Consider the following 19,789-nt stretch of genomic DNA (forward strand, 5'->3'; position numbering starts at 1 on the left):
AGATATGGAGTTGGTATGCTTAATTATATCCCGTTATATTGTTCTATTATTTGTCACTGAATATGTAATACTGTTGATGCTTTGTAATACCTGATGTTGCTCGTGGAGCCCGTATCTTCCTACCCATAGACCCATATCAATTGGTCTCAAACCAATACCATGCACTCGCGTTCAAATGGCAACCACAGAGCGCGATCTTCCTTCTCTTTCCAAAGGAGGGAGGTCTCTGTCCACGGTTTCTGCAATTGGGACACTTCCCATAAGACCTCTTGATTCGGCAAAGCCAGAGCTTCTTCTGAAAGAGGGACTTTCCTGGTAGAACTCGTCCAGTATAGGATGCAGCAAAACAGTCTGGTTCTTCACAGTGATCATAGAGTTTGTAGGTACCGCAATCCAATCGCCTCTCTCAAAGGTGAGCGGTTCCGAAGCAATCATGATCACATCCTGGGACCTATCAACCCTTTCCATCCTGTACTGGCCCGGCTCGTATTCCACAAAGCTAGAACCAGTGCTGAAGTGCAATGAGGCAGCCTCCTCAGTTTTTGAGGTGATATATCTCGATACCACAATGGAAGAACCATCGGTCACGGCAAAGTTCAGTAAAGAGGGCTCAGGGTTTTCAACATTCAGCTCAACAGTCCATTCCTTGATGTACTCTATCGTCTTCATCAAGGCCTTTCTCACAACTGCATGACCAAAATCGCCCCTGGGGTCTTTTATGTTGACGCCCATCTTGTGTAAAGTATCCAAAAAGAGCGCAAAAGCACACTCAGAGTCTGTGGCTCCCTGAATGTGCAACAGAAACTCGTCCTCGATATGGTCGAAGATCTTGCGCTTGATTCTTCCAAAATACGCAATCTGTCCGTTATGCATAAACATGATGTTGTGATAGGTGAAAGGGTGGCAGTTGGTCTCGCTCAACACACCGTAAGTAGAAGCTCTCACGTGGGCAAACACCAGCTCAGATTTGGTCTTTTCAGCCAACCTCTTGAGATTCAGGTTATTCCAGGCCGGTGTAATTGCCTTGAAAACGCAGGGACCATCTTGATCAAGTTCCTCGTCCAAAGTGTAGTAGCCTACGCCAAACCCGTCCCCGTTGATTGGTCTCCTCATATCCAGTCTGAGTCTAGAGTCGAATGATTGGTTGATGATCGAGTGCGCCGGACTCGTTAACAGATCCGAGAGCAACAACGGCTTCTTTCCCTTGAATATCAGAAATCTGCACATCCTCAATAATTAAATAGATGCTAACAATTTCAACCGAATGGAGGGGGCAATTTATGTCAAAGACAACACAATGAGAAGAGTCACCATCGGCATCTCAAATTTTTGCGTGCGCGGCCCAAGCGTCAAAATCGAACGGCTCTGCGCCGTTATCTGGCTTCAAGTTCTTGTTGTTTTAAGGATTGAGTCTAACAAAGGCTATCCAACGCTATGGAGCAAGTGCAAGAGCCAGTGGTTGCTCCTGAGCCGAAGCATGTGGTAAAGACTATTGACATCTCGTCGATCTTGCCGGCACCAACTTATCTTCCCAGTATATCCTCCCTGAACCTTAATGATGACGGCACCGATAAGGACAGTGCAGCCGATGGGGACGAGACAGAGCTCGACGAAACCTCCAGAAACACGCGGTTGAATGCTCTGCTTTATGACAAAGCTGTGGCTGATTTTGGGGAAGATACAAATTTTCCAAGCTCTAGAACGGAACTGCGATCGGCCTCTCCATCAGTTTATACGGCCAGTGGGCAGCTGCTGTCTCCTTCCCTGAAACCTGCCGGTTCTGCGAAGAAACCTGCGCACATACGACCCGATATGTTCGAAGTGCGAATCATGTTTGAAACGCTCTCCGCGGCTGAGTCTTCTAACCTTACACTCACATTAAAGACTCGCCATAAGGACTTCAGGTTTTCACGGATATCTCGGACTTGGCTGTGCGGGTATGATGAAAACGAATGTTCTCTGGTTGCATTGAAGTGGGCTGTTGATGAGATGATGGATGATGGAGACACAATTGTTTGTTTGCGAGTGTTGGACAAGCACCCAGACGAAGTGAGGAAGGCCGCGGAGAAATACAAACGCGAAAGTTCCAGTATAATGGACGAGATCATATCGCAGAACGTGAGTGATAAGGCTATTTCGATTGTTTTCGAGCTTTCTGTGGGAAAAGTGCCCAAGATGATTGAAAAAGCGATCTCGGACTACGATCCAAGCATCCTCATTGTGGGAACCCGTGGAATACAGAAGACCAAATTCAAAGACGCGTTCATCACCCCAAAGTCCATGTCGAAGTATTGTCTCCAGTTCTCGTCGATTCCTGTGATTGTTGTGAATCCGTGGTATGTTTCCACGCCCCTGAATATCAGTGCTAATAATAGCTCTGTGAATCTGACTGACGAAAATCCGATAGATGACTTAAGTGCGGTTTTCAAGGAAAGATTAGAGAACTACGTGACTTCCCCAATAGGTACTCCAACTGCAAGACCTCTCCTTGCACACCAAGATTCCAGTGGAAGCATTTCTCATATATCCCTCGACTCCAGTGTTGAACCCCGTTCAAGACTGTCCAAGTTCAGAAGGGCACTTTCTCCAGCGCCCTCACCGTCTCAGTCTCCTCTCATGTCACCATCCGATGAGCGGGCCCTTTCACCTGTTAGAAGTCGGGGAATGTCGCCAGGAGGTTCATTGCTGCCGAGAAATTGGTTGAAGAAGAAGACTCAAAGTGAACGATAGAAATTAATAATTCATAGTGATCATTGGATAATTCATACAGTCGAGGGTGATTAAACCGAGACCTGCCCCACCATTTCTTTTTCTGCTCCGCTACAATTTCTCCGTGATTTCTTTTATGTGGTGAAGATATCATGTAACCAGTCAAGGGTTAGATTATGGCAAGTTGAACAAAGAATATCAGCTTTGTCTGAATGGATTAAACAAGAAGGTTGTGCATTAAAACCAAAATGAGCCGCACCGAGCATTCAAACATTTACTGAAAATTCTATAAACCAGCAAAAAATAGGGCAAAAATAGCTCGTGTTTCAGCAAGGAAGCAATCAGGGAATCCTGAGTTTTGGATTGCCGTTTGTAAGAGTTTGCCAGACTGACGTGAGGCCAACGTCGTCTCATAAACTACGCTCTAGTCCTTACATTCACTTACTAGGTTCGGGAAAACATGAACCATTTGAGTATCAAGAAAGTTGTAGAAACAGTGGATGGATAAGTTTCATACATTCCAGCATAATAGACTAAATTGCGTCTAAAAACCTCACTGTCCGTTTTTTAACTCCGGTATCACCCTAAAATCCGACTGACGTTTGCCGACGAGTAAACAAACTCGCAATACCATTCTCATCGCCACATTTCTATAATGATTTATATATGGCGGGCTACCTATCTTGAAAAGTCATTCGGGCTGACACTTTACCAGAAAAGTACTTGGATTTCTTGTCTGGAGTATGGTGCGGCTGAAATTTAGGGTGGAGCAGAGATCATGCTGTCTGCGATAAATCTCCAGATTAATTAAGATTGGAAACCATTATATGATTATTGTTACGGAGAAATATGTATACATCTTTTTCGTCGGTTTTTACGATAGAGATCAAGCATATTATATCGGCTTTAGCCCCTCGCGTGAAACCCACGGAGATAAGTGTACTTCGGCATTAAGTTTTCATGTATTTTATATATATGTTTATACATATATATAAGCAGTCAACTTTCCACACACTCAGCTAGACAACCGTAAGCATATACCACCAACCATGTCTGATATAAGTATCCATAGTGAAAAGGCTAAGGAATTGTCCGTAGACGAAGAAGCTGCTGCTGCTGCACAAAAAAAGATTTTTGAAGAGAGTAATGCAGGTGATGGTACTCACCGTGAAGACCATTACCTGCATGGTACCCAGTTATGGATATGTGTTGTGGCATTGTTCCTATGTATGTTTTTGGTGGCTCTCGACCAGACTATCGTTGCGACCATTTTGCAAGTGGTGGGTAATCACTTCAATGCCGAGAGCAAAGTTGCGTGGATTGCAACTGGCTTTTCGTTTTCAATGGCCGTATTCATACAAATTTGGGGAAACATCTCGATAGCAATCGGAAGAAGATACTGTCTGTTTTTGGCAGTTGCACTGTTTGAGATCGGCTCTCTCATTTGTGCTCTTTCAAATTCCATGAATATGTTAATCGGAGGAAGAGTTATTGCTGGTTTTGGTGGAGGTGGTATTCAGTCCTTAGTGATGGTGATCATTACCGAGATTGTTCCCATCGAGAAAAGACCTATCGCCATGTCAGGATTTGCAGTCACTTTCGCCATAGCTTCTGTTTTGGGTCCGCTAGTGGGAGGGGCTTTTACCACGAATGTTTCGTGGAGATGGTGTTTTTATATCAATCTGCCTATTGGTGCTGTGGCCGCTGTGGTGGTGTTCTTTGTGTTTCACCCTCCTAAACCAATGGGAAAGATTCTTCCGAAACTGAAAATTATTGATTGGATTGGATTTTTTCTCATGGTTTCTGGATTCACACTGTTTTTGCTTGCGATAACCTTTGGAGGAAATGAGTTTCCATGGAAGTCTGCTGCGGTGATCTTGTGTTTCATTCTTGGAGGTTTGCTCATTGGTGCTTTTTGTTTATGGAATTTCAAATACTCCAAGCATCCTTTGATCCCAGCAGAAATCATCAAAGTTGGTACCATTGATATTGCCTGTGTGGGAATGTTCTTTGTGTTTGGCTACTTCATGTCGGCTATTCTCTACGTCTCTTTATATTTCCAGGTTGTTAAGGGGTATGACGCTTTGGATTCTGGTGTTTCACTTCTTCCCACAATTTTGCCGGTTGTGATAAGTTCTATGGCGACAGGTATCGCCACTACGAAGACCGGACACATTAAACCATTCACGATTCTTGGTGGGCTTCTTGGGCCTTTGGGTACTGGCTTACTATGCCTTTTGAACGTTCACTCGGGAGTATCTCAGCGTATTGGTTGTCAAATCGTGCTAGGTTTATCAACAGGTATTATGATGCAACCTTTCATACTGCATATCCAAATGGCTGCACCCAAGACCCCGGGATCCTCCATTATTGCCACTACCTTGTTTAACTTTTCCAGGAATCTCGGTGCGGCTGTCGGTTCGGATTTGTCGCAGTTGGTTTACACATCCACCCTCTCTGCTAAGATGGCAGCTCTCAAAGGAACCCCCGCGTATTATAGTGCAGGTCTGGACAAGTACGACCTCGATGCGCTAATCAACGACACCGCACAGCTAAAGAAGCTGGCAGAGCCAGCTAAGGAAATTGTGTTGAATGTATTCATGGCTGCTTTCAAAAACATATTTTATATGTCTATCGGCTTTGCATCGATTGCTTTCGTCAGCACGCTCTTCATGCCCAATCACAGACTTCCAAAGAAAAGCAAGGGAGTGGTGGAGGAAAAATCAGATGAAAGCGAAGAGAGAAAAGATGAAAATCACACTGCTGACGAGGCACCAGCGGCTGATACTGGGGTAGAGACCAAGTCCACCAGTCAAGGGAACTCGGAGTAAGTGTACATATGCGCAGAACACTAGCTAAGGAAACAGTGGACTTCAGATGATAACACAGGCAAACATTTAGTCATGGATAGAAGCTGATGAATTTCTTATAACTAAGTTGTCAACTTCAAAGGACAAACTAATTGCAACAAAATTGCATCTGTAGAAACGGCATTAGAAGACTATGCATATCATGAGCCTTTGCTCAAAAAAAGCCTTGCCAAATGTGCATTTAATTTGAATACTTCAGTCAATCAAGCGAGCTATCACCAACGCAATAGATTCCATACTCAACAACTGTATTTCACCGTGTTCCTGTCGTTACATATATATATATATAATGGTTCATGCATTATCGTGCATAAGAGCATCTGCTTGTGTATGCACGTCTTCCGGTAATAATCCGAGCCATCGCGCGTCGGATTTAATACGGCATAATTTATACTGAATATCTTCAATCCCAGCCTCTAGTTTTCAATGTATAAACCAAGCCAAGGCTCAATTTCGTGCTAATTTTTCAAAATTCATGTCTTAATCAAACCTGAGAAACGTTTGAGAAACGCTCGAAACTTCACACACCAGACCTCCATCAAACCATTATCGCTACACCTATCTACATCCTTCCTACATCTCAAACAATGTTCTCATCTATACAGTCTAAACAGTGGGCTTGACTCCATACCCGTTCACATTTTTAAATATTTTAATCTCGTCGCCATCGACAAACTGGCAAGAACGGGCGCTCTTCCAGAGAAACCCCAACATTCTCTCGTTAAAGTGCTTGTAGCTATCGCCCAAAACTGGCTTTATGGCCTCCGACACAGGTCTGGCGTTATAAAAGGGAATACGCGACACAAAATGGTGGAGAACATGGGTCTCGGTAATGTCGTGCAAGAAAAACTTCCCGATCAAACTCATGATCAATGGTGGCAGCAGCACCACGGGAAAAGCTCCAGGCCGACGCCTCGTAGTGGGGCAAGACTGGATCGGTGTGTCACAAAAAGGTAATGAACACGAGCCAGCGGATGCAGGCGACATGTGGCAAGAACCAATTGAAAACAGGTTGGAGCCGCCAAGGGTCTGTTTATACCAATCTATGCTCCTTCACTACTTATCTTTCGTATCCCACACAATCGTCACAGGCCCGTCATTAACCAACGAAACGTCCATCATCTCACCAAATTGTCCATCCTTGACATTTTCACTTCCAATTGCGCTTTTGAGCTTCTTTAGGAACTCGTCATACAGTTCAACTGCCAAATGGCCCTTCTGCGCCTTATGAAAATCAGGCTTCGTTCCCTTCTTGATGCTAGCATATAGCGTGAACTGCGAAACCGACAAAATCTCGCCCTTGATATCAACTATAGACTTCTGCCAAGGCTTCCCATACCATTTTGTCTTTGTCTCTGGTGGATTCGACATGTCTTCAAATACCCGCAGCTTCAACACTTTCGAGGCCAACTTTTCAACGTCTTCTGCGGTGTCTTCGGTGGAGATCCCCACCAGCAGCATCAGCCCCTTGGATATCTGTGAGATCACCTTATCATCCACTGTGACCGAAGCGGATTTCACCTTCTGTATGACAACTCTCATTGGGTGATTGTGGTTGGGCTAGAAGATTAGATAGCTGAGAAGAGTTGGCATATGTTAGAGGGCATCGGCTAGAGTTGCCTTTACGTCAGCAGAAATGCAAGAGGTTGGATATCGAAATATTCGAGATAAGCATAGTTGAATTAAATTCCTGGTACCTTGCTTTGTCAAAAAGACCTGATTATCAGCCAAAGTTCAACAATGTTTAACATTTTTTATCGTTTTTGACCGTTATAAGCTATGTACAGTGCTTCTATGCCGTGGCCTAATTGCCTATTCGCCTATTCTGCTCCTCGCTATTTCTCAAAAGTCCTTCCGTTATCAACACCGCTATTCTTCTCTACAATCCCCCATATTCTGTCCATAGCAACCCCACCCATATCATCTACAATGTAGAAGTATTTCTTGGTGCCGGTTTCGGGGTCGTCAAGCACCCAGTTGACCCAACCGAATCTGGTCTCGTAATCTTTGGGCAATCTCAGATTTTTGACTGCCACAAGCTCGTTATAAGTCTTGGTTCCCATAAAGTTGATCTTCTGGATCACAAGTGTCTCTTCGTCAGTCAAATTCTCCAGAGTCTGCGGCTTTGAGGTGTCGTAGAGTCTGAACACCTTGGCCACATAAGGCGCAGAAAGGTATTGAACCACGGGAAAGGGTGCCACCGTAAAAAAAGCTACCAACGTACTCGCTCCTTCAAAAAAGATGTCAGTCATCTCCATCATCGAGCTCATAAGCAACCCCAGAACTGCAAATCCAAATGAATTCCGCTTGGCACCAGCGTTGAAATTTGCCAAAGGAGCATCATACATATGCGTGTGGCCTAATCTAAACTTCTCGTCCAAAAGTCTGTTGAATATGAAAGATCCAGGAACCCTGGTGAACACTTTCTGGTCCTGCTTGAGCATGAACTCCAAAGGTTCTTGCCCCAGTCTGATCTTGTCCAGCAAGATAGAGGAACCACAGAACGCCCGACTCGGGCCTGTTGCTCGCAAAATGGTGTTTCCCCCTATGGAAGATCTCCTCATGGCACTCAACATGTTTCCCAACAGCAAAAACTGATGTAAACTGCTACTGAAGATACAGCCTCAAAGGAATTCCCTCTCTCTTTCTTCCAGGGCTCAATCAGCTCTGCGTATACCACAGACCGCCTATTGCGTAATTCTCGTCCCTCTTTGTTATGGTTTCAATAGGTTGTCACACGACCATTCACCCGATTTTTTTCTCGTTGCGAGACAAATGGAACTGGCTTTGTGACCTGTTGCCTCTTTGTCGCACCCAATATATCCAACTCAGGGAGCTTAGTAAACAGGCTCTTGTTGATACGCGGATCCTTGTTATAAGCATACCTTGTTTATAAAGACTGTCATTGTTCGCTTCCGTTGCAAGCTCATCCCCTCACAGCTACCCGATCCGTGAAATACACCCTACAACCATGGACTCGGACGCCACCACCAAATTCGTCCCTGAGTACAGGAAGACCAATTTCAAGAATAAGAACCGTTTCCAGAGCGATGAAATCCGCAGACGTCGTGAAAACCAGCAGGTTGAGCTTCGTAAGGCCCGCAGAGACGAGATCTTGACCAAGAAGCGCAATTTTGCCGGCCCCAAAGTGCTCGGAAACGACTCCGACGACTCCGACGATGAGTCTAAGTCTGATAACAACTTCATGAACAAGCTACAACATGATTTGCCGGTAATGGTGAATAAGATTCAGTCCGACGATTTGCAGAGCCAGCTGGAGGCAACCATCGAATTCAGGAAGATCCTTTCGCGCGAGCACAATCCTCCAATCGATGCTGTAATCGAAAGTGGTGTTGTTCCCAGACTGGTGAGTTTCATGAGTGACACCCCTGAATTGCTTCAGCTCGAGGCCGCCTGGGCTCTGACCAACATCGCCTCTGGCAGCTCCAACCAGACCCGCGTGGTGGTCGATGCCGGTGCGGTTCCACTGTTCGTAAAATTGCTCTATTCCCCATCTGTTGATGTCAAAGAACAGGCCATTTGGGCTCTCGGTAACGTTGCTGGTGACTCTTCGGCTTACAGAGACTACGTGCTCAGTTGCGATGCTATGGACCCGGTTTTGTCCCTCTTTGCTTCCCAGAAGGCTACGCTCATCAGAACCGCTACCTGGACTCTTTCCAACTTGTGTCGTGGCAAAAATCCACAGCCTGAGTGGAGTATCGTGAGAGCTGCTTTGCCTACTTTGGCCAAGCTCATCTATTCCCTTGATCTCGAAACCTTGATTGACGCTTGTTGGGCCATCTCGTATCTTTCTGATGGACCACAGGAGGCCATTCAGGCTGTTGTGGATGCTAGAATCCCCAGAAGACTCGTTGATCTTCTGACCCACGAGTCAAACCTGGTGCAAACCCCGGCTTTGAGGGCAGTCGGAAACATTGTCACCGGAAACGACAACCAGACCCAGATCGTGGTCAACTGCGGTGTTTTGACTGCACTTGCTCCTCTTCTGAACTCGTCTAAGGAGACTTTGCGCAAGGAGGCATGTTGGACTGTTTCCAACATCACTGCGGGTAATACCGATCAGATCCAAGCCGTCATAGACAGCAATCTGATTCCGCAGATCATAAGGTTGCTGGCGACCGGGGAGTACAAGACCAAGAAGGAGGCATGTTGGGCCATTTCCAACGCGTCGTCTGGTGGACTGGCCAAGCCGGAGCAGATAAAGTATCTCGTGAACCAGGGGTGCATCAAGCCGCTGTGCGACCTGCTCACACTTGCGGATTCCAAGATCATTGAGGTTGCGCTCGATGCTTTGGACAATATTCTGAAGGTTGGCGATATCGAAAAGGAGACCTTGGGGTCTCCAGTAAACCAGCATGCGATCTACGTTGAAGAGGCCGGTGGAGCAGAGAAGATCTTCGAGTGCCAGCGCAGTGAGAACGAGAGAGTTTACCAAAAGGCTTTTGCTATTGTCGAAAAGTACTTCAGTGCTGAAGATGATGATCTCGACAACGATGTGGATGGCCTCAACCCAGAACAGTCTGGCGACGCCTTTGGATTTGGTATCGGGTCCTCCCAGAGGGGAGAGTTGGAGTTTAACTTTAACTGATTAATTTTGCTCAAAGAATGTGGATGTTGTAGGATCAGGAGTAGATGAGACTGGTGGGAGTTATAGTAAAGTACACAATATCTGACTGTGCTACCATTTTATGGGATATCGCGCGGTATGCATGTATACTGCAGTATCACAAAAATAAGCTGCAGAGTGAACGAATATTATTCTTCAGCTGGATATGATGAAATATATGGCGCATTATAAGACAACAATATTCCACCCAATTCAATGCTCTAAAACTCTACAGATTATACGGTAAGCGATACTCCATTGTATGTCCGAGCTTGCGGCTGAGTGGTCTCCCGAACCAGCCGTGGGCAGTATACTTGCAGCTTCCTACAACGAGCCGAGGATGCCTATCAGGCACAGCAATCGGACAGGATTTACAGATGATCAATAAGTCTTCAAGTACAATTCGAACTAATATCAGAATCCTAGAAGAAACATCAATAACTTCGCGCGATTTAACCACAGCTTGAGGTGTTTATAGGGCCAAGGCCTTGGCCATGCCTTGGCTATCGCTATTTCGACATAAGCCGACGAGTCTCCGAGACCTCTCCAACGGCCCTCCACCTTACTCGGTACCGAGGTGCCCGGGCCGTCACACGCCACCTGCGCCACACCTTAATCCCGATCGGGGCAAAGCTGTCTCGAAAACAGCTCGCTCTGATATGTTCAGTGCACGATCACAGTAATCTACTTACCCAAAAGTCCTCAGCACCGCCACTCAATGTCCCAAAAGGGAATCCCAAACAAGCAGAAAATTCTCTCGGCTGCCTCTGCGTGCTTTGAGCGGTTTTACTGGTTCCCCCTGTGGGTAATCCGGCTGGGGGTCTTTCTTGAATTTGTCTTGCTCTTGCTTCTTCTGTGCTCTTTTTTGTTTAACCAGATACCATGAGAACCTCAACTCTGCTTGCTGGTGCCGTTGCGGCCCTTTCAATTGGTACGATGGCGGAAGCTGCGGCCAAGAAGGATGACAACGTTGTCACCGTCACGGTGTACGGAACATCAACAACCAACACCCACAAGTATGGACGTTTCGACAAGACCAAGAAGTCTAGCGAGTCCAGTTCTACCGGAACTCACAAGTACGGAAGATTCGACAAGACCAAGAAGTCTAGAGAGCCAAGCTCAACCGGAACCCACAAGTACGGCAGATTCGACAAGACCAAGAAGTCTAGCGAGTCTAGCTCAACTGGAACTCACAAATACGGTAGATTCGACAAAACCAAGAAGTCCAGTGAGCCCACTTCAACCGGAACTCACAAGTACGGAAGATTTGACAAGACCAAGAAGTCTAGAGCTCCAAGCTCGACCGGAACCCACAAGTATGGAAGATTCGACAAGACTGCCAGAGCCTCCACGACAACTGTTTTCGTCTTGCAAGAGAGAGGTGTTTCTAACGCCAGCAACATCACAACTGCCTCTACCGACGGTGCTAATGGCCTGATGTCTGGCTCTGCCTTCTCGCTTGGTGCTGCTGCCGTTGCAATTGGTGCTGTTTTGATCATCTAATCCGGGAACGCTGATCTGGTTGGTGATAGAATCGAAAGCTTTAGTTTAATTAATACAAAAAGACTTTAATTTATTTTGTTGTAGGAAGAACGAGAATTATGCGGAGACTCGGCGGAGACTCAGGATGGACATACTATGGAGAGGACGTACTCGACTAAACTTTCTACAGTTCCCGCTTGTACTTAATTTGCTACCATGCAATTGCGATTGGCTTTTATTGAAGTTTTAAAAAGTCATTGGTCTATTATAAAGACATTTTAGAGTCGTTTACGACGCTGGTGCAAAACCACAATTACCTGCATTAACCATGTGAAAAGAAATTCGTTATGCAAGTAATATTTATTTCACCAGTTTTGAAATTTTGATCTGCCTTCTGGCAAGTTGGTTATGCTCATGTTCTTCAAACTCATACTTTGTCATTAATTTACTTATTTTTGCGTCAATCAGAGGTCAGATCCACAATCTCTATCTCTGGTTGGCTTTTGACTCTCTTGCGTTTCGGTTCATCCTTTTCAGTCTTCTTGATCTTATCGCTCTCTTCTTTTTCAAACTCACCTTCCTCTGTTATATCAATAATCACCAATTCATCATCCTCGGGAGCATTTTCCGTCTCTTCTCCACACCATTTAGAATCCTTGAGTCTCCTCTCAGTGGCCTCTGCAATCAGCTCGCGCATGCTCTTCCCCGAATTACCATTGGGCTCACCACCCAGTTTTCGCCGCTCGCTCTTGTACCCTGCTATAGCCAGTTTCTTTAGTCTCGCACTATTCACGTTGACGGAAGCGTTACTCCTGAAAGATCCTCCGAGAACGTTGTTGAAACCAACGTATCCGGTTGTCTCAAGAGCCCCACGCACCTGGATCTCTTCAAACCGCGTCCTTAACTTGTCCAAAAACCCATAAAAAGCGGCATCGTGAGGCCCAAACCGATTGTGAGTGAGCTCATGAAGCATAGTACCAACAAGCTCGCCCATGGGCATAAAAGTGTTCAAATTATTCGCGGGCCTCAGCCGTATGCACACCTTTGATCCATGATTCACGTTGAGTCCAAGCAGGTTCGGAGACCTAGGATTAAACTCGCATAACAACCCCACTTTGAAGCCATGTTCCCGCATTAATGGCGCCACCTGTATTGCAATATCATGCAGAATCCGCAGTGCTTCGTCGCGTTGAGGTAACTTTTGTAGAGAGGCGATCTTGGAGATCTGGTCTGTCGGAGACTTCAGGTGCGGGCTCTCCTGCTTGCGAGCGCGCTTTGAGAACCGGCCCTTGACTACCATGGTTCAAGACCGAGAGATTTTGAGAACTTGTCAACTGGGCAGGCGTGGTGCAAAGACGATAAATGAGTGAAAACATGCACCTTGAAGGCGATTAAATCTCGAAGCGTGTACCGTCCATTGATCACGTGATCTCTTATCGTGTTTGGCCTGTTCGTTGGATGTTCGTGATCTCAACTGATCAAAAATACTAGCAATGAGCGCTTGAGTTGATTGCCGGTAAGCCCTATTGGGATATTGGGGGAGATTATCCGAAGTAAGCTGTTAGTGAGTGACAGCATCTTGACACAGGGTACTTTTAAGATCTCAATTGTGGTTATCAGCATGGGCAGGGTGGTGTACTATTACTACAATAACAGCTGACTATTTGCACTACGACGATCTTCATTTGTTAAAGACAGAGCTGAAAGAACCAGGACTTTAGTACCAAATTTGCGGGCTTGTGCGGCGGATACCCAATGGTCGCAATTACAATCAGAGATATCTGTTAGTCCAGATAGGAGAGCGGTAGGTAATAAACTTGAACTAATCTGAAAAGTCGAAGAAGGCGCATTATATACAAATGAAGCGTTTCTGAGAAACTGAACGGCTGACTATACCCAGTGTGTGCCGTCTTTCAACAAAGCTGTCCGTCACCATGTAGAACTGCATCCAAACTCTTATGTGACATCTGCAAAGCCGCAGCAACGCCTTCTACCTCTAAACTAATCCAAAATAATCCTGCGCAAACCACTACAAAGCCAGTGCAAATACTACATGAAGATCATTATTGCTGTATACGGCACCGCTAAATCGGCCCTTAAACGGATTCTTTAGAGAAAAAAAACTGTTGCGCGGGATCAAAGCGCCAAACCTTCGTGCAGAAGATATGTCCCAATGCGGTAAGAGCCGTTTTTCACGGAGCAGCCGAGTGTGATTTCTTTTTGTGGATGCGCCAGATTTTTTTCTTTGTCTTTATTAAACCGCTTAGTCCCTTGGTTCACCGGTTTATATTTTCAGATAACCCCTGCTGGGATAGAGAGAGATATTGACATAAACATACAAATCCTAATTTCAATTTTGCACAATGTCCAAATATGAATGCAACCACCACATGACTGGGTTCCTCAAGGAGTTGCCCAAGTGTGAGCACCACGTTCATCTTGAAGGCACGCTTGGTCCAGATCTGTTGTTTCCTCTGGCAGCAAGAAACAATGTTCAGCTACCAAGCCATTTCCCCAAGGATGTGGAAAGTCTGAACAAGAGATATTCCGAGTTTACGGACCTCCAGGATTTCCTCAACTTTTACTACATCGGGATGTCTGTGCTCATCCAGGAACAGGACTTCTTTGACCTTGCGTGGGCCTACTTCACCAAGGCACACGCAGATGGATTGCACCATGCTGAGACATTCTTCGACCCTCAGGGTCACGTGGAGAGAGGCGTCTCGATCGACGTGGTTGTTCGTGGATTCGAGAGAGCCGCACAGCAGGCCGAGAAGGAGCTGGGTATCTCTACCAGATTGATCATGTGTTTGCTGAGACACTTGCCACCAAAGGATGGATTGGCCACAATTGAGAGTGCTAGGCCTTATTACAAGGCAGGTACCATCCACGGTCTTGGATTGGACTCGGCCGAGAAGCCTTTCCCTCCCCATTTGTTTGAGGAGTGCTACAAAGCAGTTAGAGACTCTTTCCCAGAGGTGGGACTGACTGCCCATGCCGGTGAAGAGGGTGGACCAGAATTTATCACCAACTCTTTGGACTTATTGAATGTGACCAGAATCGACCATGGAGTCAACTCGTTCCAGGATGAAGATCTTTTGAAGAGGTTAGCCAAAAACCAGACCCTTCTGTCGTTGTGTCCGTTATCTAACGTCAAGCTGCAGGTGGTCAAGGACGTCTCCGAGTTGCCAATCCAGAAATGGCTCGATTTTGGAGTTCCATTTTCCATCAACTCGGATGATCCAGCTTACTTTGGAGGCTACATCTTGGACAACTACATAATGGTGCACACGAGGTTTGGTTTCGACCTCAAGACCTGGTGCAAGATCGCGGCCAATGGTGTGAACGGATCGTGGATCTCGGATGCCAGAAAGAAGGAGCTTCTCGAGAAAATTGATCAGGTGTACACCAAGTACCAGCCACTGATCGAGGCCTGATTTGCATTCATTTGTTTATTACCAGGCCGTTTACACAGTTAACCATATAATAGAATTATCATAATCATAGAGCGATAATCCAAGCCGTAGTAGTATGGTAGTGCGCCGTGCCAAAACTTTATGAACGAAAAGATTTGAAAACAACGAAGAACCACGACACGACATTCACCAGTTACTTTATCTACTGATTGCCTTTACTTTGGTTTTTTTGCCTGAATTCGTTACAATGGCCGACTCCAAAGGCCACGTATTTGGATTCTTCACGAGGGATTCCAAGGACGATGGTGTCAAGATCGACAAAACCGATCTCCAATCAAAGAGGGCCGTCCAGAAGACCAAATCAACAGGCGTGCCTACCAAAGGCTTCTGGGGATCTGATCGTTACGCAAGGCAAACTCTGGATAGTTCAAAATGGATGGGTAACCAGTATCTTTTGTTGAAAGACCCTTTGGCCTCTGAAAGAGAAGCTGCAATGCCCTCTCTCTCGACTACACCTCCATTGAACCTGGCAAGTACCTATGTTGATAATTCCATCTCCAAAGACAGCAACACGCCCATTCTGAGTGAAGTGATGACTGAATATGCAATTGATAATTACAATTTCCAGCCGATGTCTGGTTTGGCTGCCTTTTCGCGTTTTGAAAAGACCAACATCATCAGCTTGCCAGACCGAATCTTGGAAGAGTACAACTCTGCGGATTCCATCACTAATATGGGGATTTTAAAGGAGATCAAGAGGTGTTGGATTACGATAGACAATAAACTGATTTTGTGGAACTACAACGCGGAGGACCAGTTCAATTTGGGTCCCACAGATTACCTTACCATCGACCAGTTTAAGCACACCATTCTGACTGCCGCTTTGGTGAAGCCCAAGCCCGGCGTGTTTGTGGATACAGTGTCCTGGCTTTTGTTGGTGTCAACATCCACGGACATCCACATTCTAGCAGTTCAGAATTCTACCAGTTTTGAGATCTTTGACACGGGAATGAGTGTTTCGACCCATGGAATGGCTGTCAACAAGTTTGTTTTCTACGAGCCTACCCACGATATTTTCTTCAGTGGAGTGGGTGAGGGCACAAATGTCTGGAAATTAAGCTATTCCAACACGGAGGAGTGGTTTCATCGCAAATGCACCAAGGAGTGTGTCACCAGGAATAATATCTCTGCGGTTGTTCCATCTGGTGGAAACGGCTTCTTGCAGATGATCCCAGGGCTTAGTCTTCTGGCATCGTCTTCTTCGACCACAGCAGATCCCAAATTACCGCCTGTGAATCCTAAGCAGGAGACAATTGTCCAAATGGAGATAGACCAGACACGTGGAATCCTCTATACACTCTCGTCCCACTCCATCATACGTGCCTCCAGAATCAAAGTCAGACAAAGTGACAAATCTGTGACGTTGTCAAGAGCAGTGGTGAAGAATCCGTTTTCATTACATAGAGATCTCAGCACAACAACTGTGAACGTGAATTCTCCCCTCGTTGCTCCCAAAACCCTCAAGATTGTGCGGCTGGAAGCTGTCACCAACCAAGAAAGTTCTCATCTTTTCTTGGTGGTAATCACGAGTTCGGGATGCCGTATCTACATCAATGGTGGTCTTTCCATGGATGATGGTATTACCCTTTTTGCGAGACACTTGAAGTTCCCACCACCAGAGAGGAGCTTCTACGAAAGTCTGGAGGGGCAACTGGACCAATCTGATCAAGCGGGAGCTCTTTCGAGACAACTACCCAAGCAAGTGCATGCCTCCCCTGCTGAGTTGAAAAAGGTTCAAGAATCTTCTAAATTGCTCCAAAACCTCAAACTGTGTCATATCGTTTCTCCAGGCATATTCTTCGGTGTCATTCCAGATGGCCCAAGGAAGACGGACCGTTTGTTTGTATCCACGCCTGATTTTGGCGCTTTGAAGAACTCCTCCATATTTGTGGAAGACTTCGAGTTCTTGGACACTTCTGCTTCAGCGATCTACGACATCGTCCAGCTTTCAGCAGGCTTGAATGCCACAACAACTCCGGTGGGCTACAGCAACGTCTTTGCTTCTCAGTACACCAAGCCCCCATTAGACATCGCCATTCTAGCCAACTCAGGAATTCACATATACAGATACCGCACTCCAGACATGATTCTGGAGGAATCGCTGGATGAGATTACGTTCAACGAATTCGGACTTAGATTTGGAACCTCGGAAGCATGTTCCACCGCATTGTACCTTGCTTGCAAGTACGGAAAAATTGATATTGCCAAGAACAAGGCTGCACAGCTGTTTGTCACTGGTGGAAAGAGAGCAAATCTCAAGACACAATCACCAATACCCACCGTTGACAACGTCGAGCTCAGTGATAGGTTCTACGGGTTGCTTCTTCTGATGTCGAGGCTATTCCGTGATTTTTGGTCAAACGAGGTGTTCAAACTTGATCCAAGGGTCAAGTTTGGCAAGGATGGATATATTTTGGAAGCTTCTCTGAAGGAGCTGAAGGACGAGCCAATGCTCACTGGAGTCACCATGGCCAAAGCAGATATTGAATTTTTGCTTTGCTCGTTGTTGATCATCATCCAGTTTCTTGAAGACCACAGCAAAGTAATAGCTGGTCTGTCTGCTCCTGGATCCCATGACCTGAGGGCAAGAAGCAAAGACCAGGAAATATGTTTGCAGGCTGAGCACATTGGTTTGAATGCACTGGTAAAGTTGTTGAATACGGTGAAAGAAGGTTTTTCGTTTTTACTCATATTGCTCGACGATGACGAACAGTCTTCGAGTTTTAAGGACACTATGGGATTTGTCTCATTGCAATTTCAGGCAGACTTAAGTTGTCTAACTTTCAAAGATTTCTTCGTGCCTGATGACTCCTATGTTCAACAACTCACCAAGGAAATACTGACTTCGATCATCAACAAGAGTATCAACAGGGGTAACTCGGTCGACTTTGTGGCTAACGTTCTCCAGGAGAGATGTGGATCATTTTGCTCCACTGGTGATGTGCTTATTTTCAAGGCTATTGAGAGTCTGAAGAAAGCCACAGAAGCGAATAACAAAGATGAAGATTCCAAGTTTAAGTACCTGCATTCAGCAGTCAAACTGATGGAAGGAACAAGCGAGTCTTTGAACCTCGAGATCATATCCGAGGCGGTGGGCGTAATGCTCCAACTAGGATTCTATTCGGGTGCTATCGAATTTCTGCTCAATGTGGTCAACAACTCAGACTCTGCCAAATTAGCCTACAAATACATAGCTGATGGGAACATGCTCAAAGATGATCCCAAAAAGAAGGCTTACGAGAAAAGGGTTTCTATTTACGAGCTTGTGTTCAAGGTCTTGGTGGATGTTGATGAGAGAACCGTGGAGAGCATCCAGAAGGTCAGTTTGACAGGAGACCTGATCAGCGAGGGGGCATTTGTCGATGAAAATGGTAAGATAGTCTCGAGATTCACCCAACTTCGTGATGAGAGTTATCGCACCTGTTTCGAATATCCTGACAAACTATTTCACTTTGAACTGTACAAGTGGTTTGTGAGTCAGGGAGTTGGCGAGAAATTGTTGGATGTTGATACTCCGTACGTTTTGCCGTTCTTGGAGGAGAACTCCAAGAAGGGAATCCAAATGGCTAAGTTATTGTGGTTATACCATGCCAAAAAACAGAACTACTTTGCTGCAGCCCAGATCCTATACGACTTGTCGTTGAGCACTTTTGAGATTGACCTCGCCAACCGTATCCAGTTTCTGTCGCGTGCCAATGGCTTCTGCAACTGTGTGTGTCCTCCTAACCTCCGTCAGGAAATGAACCAGCTTTCCAGTCAAACTACTGACTTGATTACTGTTGCAAACGTTCAGGATGAGTTGCTGAGCACCATTTTGAAAGACCCCAGAATTGGCACTGACGCTAAAGAACGTGCCGTTGAGGACTTGAACGGGAACATTCTGGGAATCAGCGAGCTTTACAACGAGTTTGTGGAACCATTGGGTTACTACGAACTTGCCCTGATTGTTTTCAAAGTATCAGACCACCGCAATTCGGAGCACATACTCACCCAATGGGAATCTCTGTTCAACAAGTGGCAGGTGGAATACAACTCTTCGGACTCCAACAAGGGTGAGCCATTTTACGTATATCTGGCCAACAATTTCATTGCTACCGGATCTCTGGTTTCTGACTCTGAATTGTTGTTTCCAATCGCAGAGCTGTCGAAGATATGCTGCAAAGTCATGCTTTCTTCGGAAGCTGAGGGCGACAGAGCTCCTGTCGGCCAGTTGATTGATATGTTTCTGAAGTGCGGCACATCCTATGAACAACTTTACTACATCCTGAAGGGAGTTATTGAGAGCAACAGCTACGAAATCTACCCTGGTTACACCAAGCACCTGAAGGGTGAGATGGTCCATCTGATCAAGACATGGTACAAGAACGACAAGCGTTTGAGGGATATCATCTCCAATGAACTGATAAGAAGTCTGTCAGAATACTCGGTGGAAGCAGATCCTATAAACCGGTATATCAAGGCCACGGGCATACCGATTTGATAAAAGCTGATTAATATCTTATTTAAGCACAAGTTTAAGACGTATTTGTTTGAGCACGACAGTAGACGTTATCGCGGAGATCGCTCGAGCATTAATTACAGATTATTGAAATTGGGACCTTCTTATTGCCATTCTTCTCCCAGCT

General features: G+C 45.8%; 11 protein-coding genes across 11 annotated transcripts; 6 read left to right on the forward strand and 5 right to left on the reverse strand.

Annotated features, from left to right (window-relative positions):
* Positions 1 to 171: 171 nt before the first annotated feature.
* On the reverse strand, positions 172 to 1,227 carry KUCA_T00004456001 (uncharacterized protein; the record flags this gene model as incomplete). The annotated part of the gene is made up of 1 exon (XM_022601192.1): positions 172 to 1,227. The coding sequence occupies one exon, from the start codon at positions 1,225 to 1,227 to the stop codon at positions 172 to 174; it is 1,056 nt and encodes a 351-aa protein (XP_022460463.1).
* A 207-nt stretch (positions 1,228 to 1,434) lies between these two features.
* KUCA_T00004457001 (uncharacterized protein) lies at positions 1,435 to 2,730 on the forward strand (the record flags this gene model as incomplete). Its single annotated transcript, XM_022601193.1, has 1 exon — positions 1,435 to 2,730. One exon carries the CDS (start codon positions 1,435 to 1,437, stop codon positions 2,728 to 2,730), a length of 1,296 nt encoding a protein of 431 aa, XP_022460464.1.
* Positions 2,731 to 3,758: 1,028 nt separating this feature from the next.
* Positions 3,759 to 5,540, forward strand: KUCA_T00004458001 (uncharacterized protein; the record flags this gene model as incomplete). The annotated part of the gene is made up of 1 exon (XM_022601194.1): positions 3,759 to 5,540. The coding sequence occupies one exon, from the start codon at positions 3,759 to 3,761 to the stop codon at positions 5,538 to 5,540; it is 1,782 nt and encodes a 593-aa protein (XP_022460465.1).
* Positions 5,541 to 6,185: 645 nt separating this feature from the next.
* On the reverse strand, positions 6,186 to 6,566 carry KUCA_T00004459001 (uncharacterized protein; the record flags this gene model as incomplete). Its single annotated transcript, XM_022601195.1, has 1 exon — positions 6,186 to 6,566. The coding sequence occupies one exon, from the start codon at positions 6,564 to 6,566 to the stop codon at positions 6,186 to 6,188; it is 381 nt and encodes a 126-aa protein (XP_022460466.1).
* Positions 6,567 to 6,635: 69 nt separating this feature from the next.
* On the reverse strand, positions 6,636 to 7,121 carry KUCA_T00004460001 (uncharacterized protein; the record flags this gene model as incomplete). Its single annotated transcript, XM_022601197.1, has 1 exon — positions 6,636 to 7,121. One exon carries the CDS (start codon positions 7,119 to 7,121, stop codon positions 6,636 to 6,638), a length of 486 nt encoding a protein of 161 aa, XP_022460467.1.
* A 293-nt stretch (positions 7,122 to 7,414) lies between these two features.
* Positions 7,415 to 8,155, reverse strand: KUCA_T00004461001 (uncharacterized protein; the record flags this gene model as incomplete). Its single annotated transcript, XM_022601198.1, has 1 exon — positions 7,415 to 8,155. One exon carries the CDS (start codon positions 8,153 to 8,155, stop codon positions 7,415 to 7,417), a length of 741 nt encoding a protein of 246 aa, XP_022460468.1.
* A 395-nt stretch (positions 8,156 to 8,550) lies between these two features.
* KUCA_T00004462001 (uncharacterized protein) lies at positions 8,551 to 10,188 on the forward strand (the record flags this gene model as incomplete). Its single annotated transcript, XM_022601199.1, has 1 exon — positions 8,551 to 10,188. One exon carries the CDS (start codon positions 8,551 to 8,553, stop codon positions 10,186 to 10,188), a length of 1,638 nt encoding a protein of 545 aa, XP_022460469.1.
* Positions 10,189 to 11,088: 900 nt separating this feature from the next.
* KUCA_T00004463001 (uncharacterized protein) lies at positions 11,089 to 11,709 on the forward strand (the record flags this gene model as incomplete). Its single annotated transcript, XM_022601200.1, has 1 exon — positions 11,089 to 11,709. One exon carries the CDS (start codon positions 11,089 to 11,091, stop codon positions 11,707 to 11,709), a length of 621 nt encoding a protein of 206 aa, XP_022460470.1.
* Positions 11,710 to 12,148: 439 nt separating this feature from the next.
* KUCA_T00004464001 (uncharacterized protein) lies at positions 12,149 to 12,988 on the reverse strand (the record flags this gene model as incomplete). Its single annotated transcript, XM_022601201.1, has 1 exon — positions 12,149 to 12,988. The coding sequence occupies one exon, from the start codon at positions 12,986 to 12,988 to the stop codon at positions 12,149 to 12,151; it is 840 nt and encodes a 279-aa protein (XP_022460471.1).
* Positions 12,989 to 14,051: 1,063 nt separating this feature from the next.
* On the forward strand, positions 14,052 to 15,125 carry KUCA_T00004465001 (uncharacterized protein; the record flags this gene model as incomplete). The annotated part of the gene is made up of 1 exon (XM_022601202.1): positions 14,052 to 15,125. The coding sequence occupies one exon, from the start codon at positions 14,052 to 14,054 to the stop codon at positions 15,123 to 15,125; it is 1,074 nt and encodes a 357-aa protein (XP_022460472.1).
* A 226-nt stretch (positions 15,126 to 15,351) lies between these two features.
* KUCA_T00004466001 (uncharacterized protein) lies at positions 15,352 to 19,644 on the forward strand (the record flags this gene model as incomplete). The annotated part of the gene is made up of 1 exon (XM_022601203.1): positions 15,352 to 19,644. The coding sequence occupies one exon, from the start codon at positions 15,352 to 15,354 to the stop codon at positions 19,642 to 19,644; it is 4,293 nt and encodes a 1,430-aa protein (XP_022460473.1).
* Between the last annotated feature and the right edge of the window lie 145 nt (positions 19,645 to 19,789).

This window comes from Kuraishia capsulata, genomic scaffold, assembly GCF_000576695.1.
Source record: "Kuraishia capsulata CBS 1993 genomic scaffold, Kuraishia_capsulata_scaffold_5, whole genome shotgun sequence".
Lineage (NCBI taxonomy): Eukaryota > Fungi > Ascomycota > Pichiomycetes > Pichiales > Pichiaceae > Kuraishia > Kuraishia capsulata.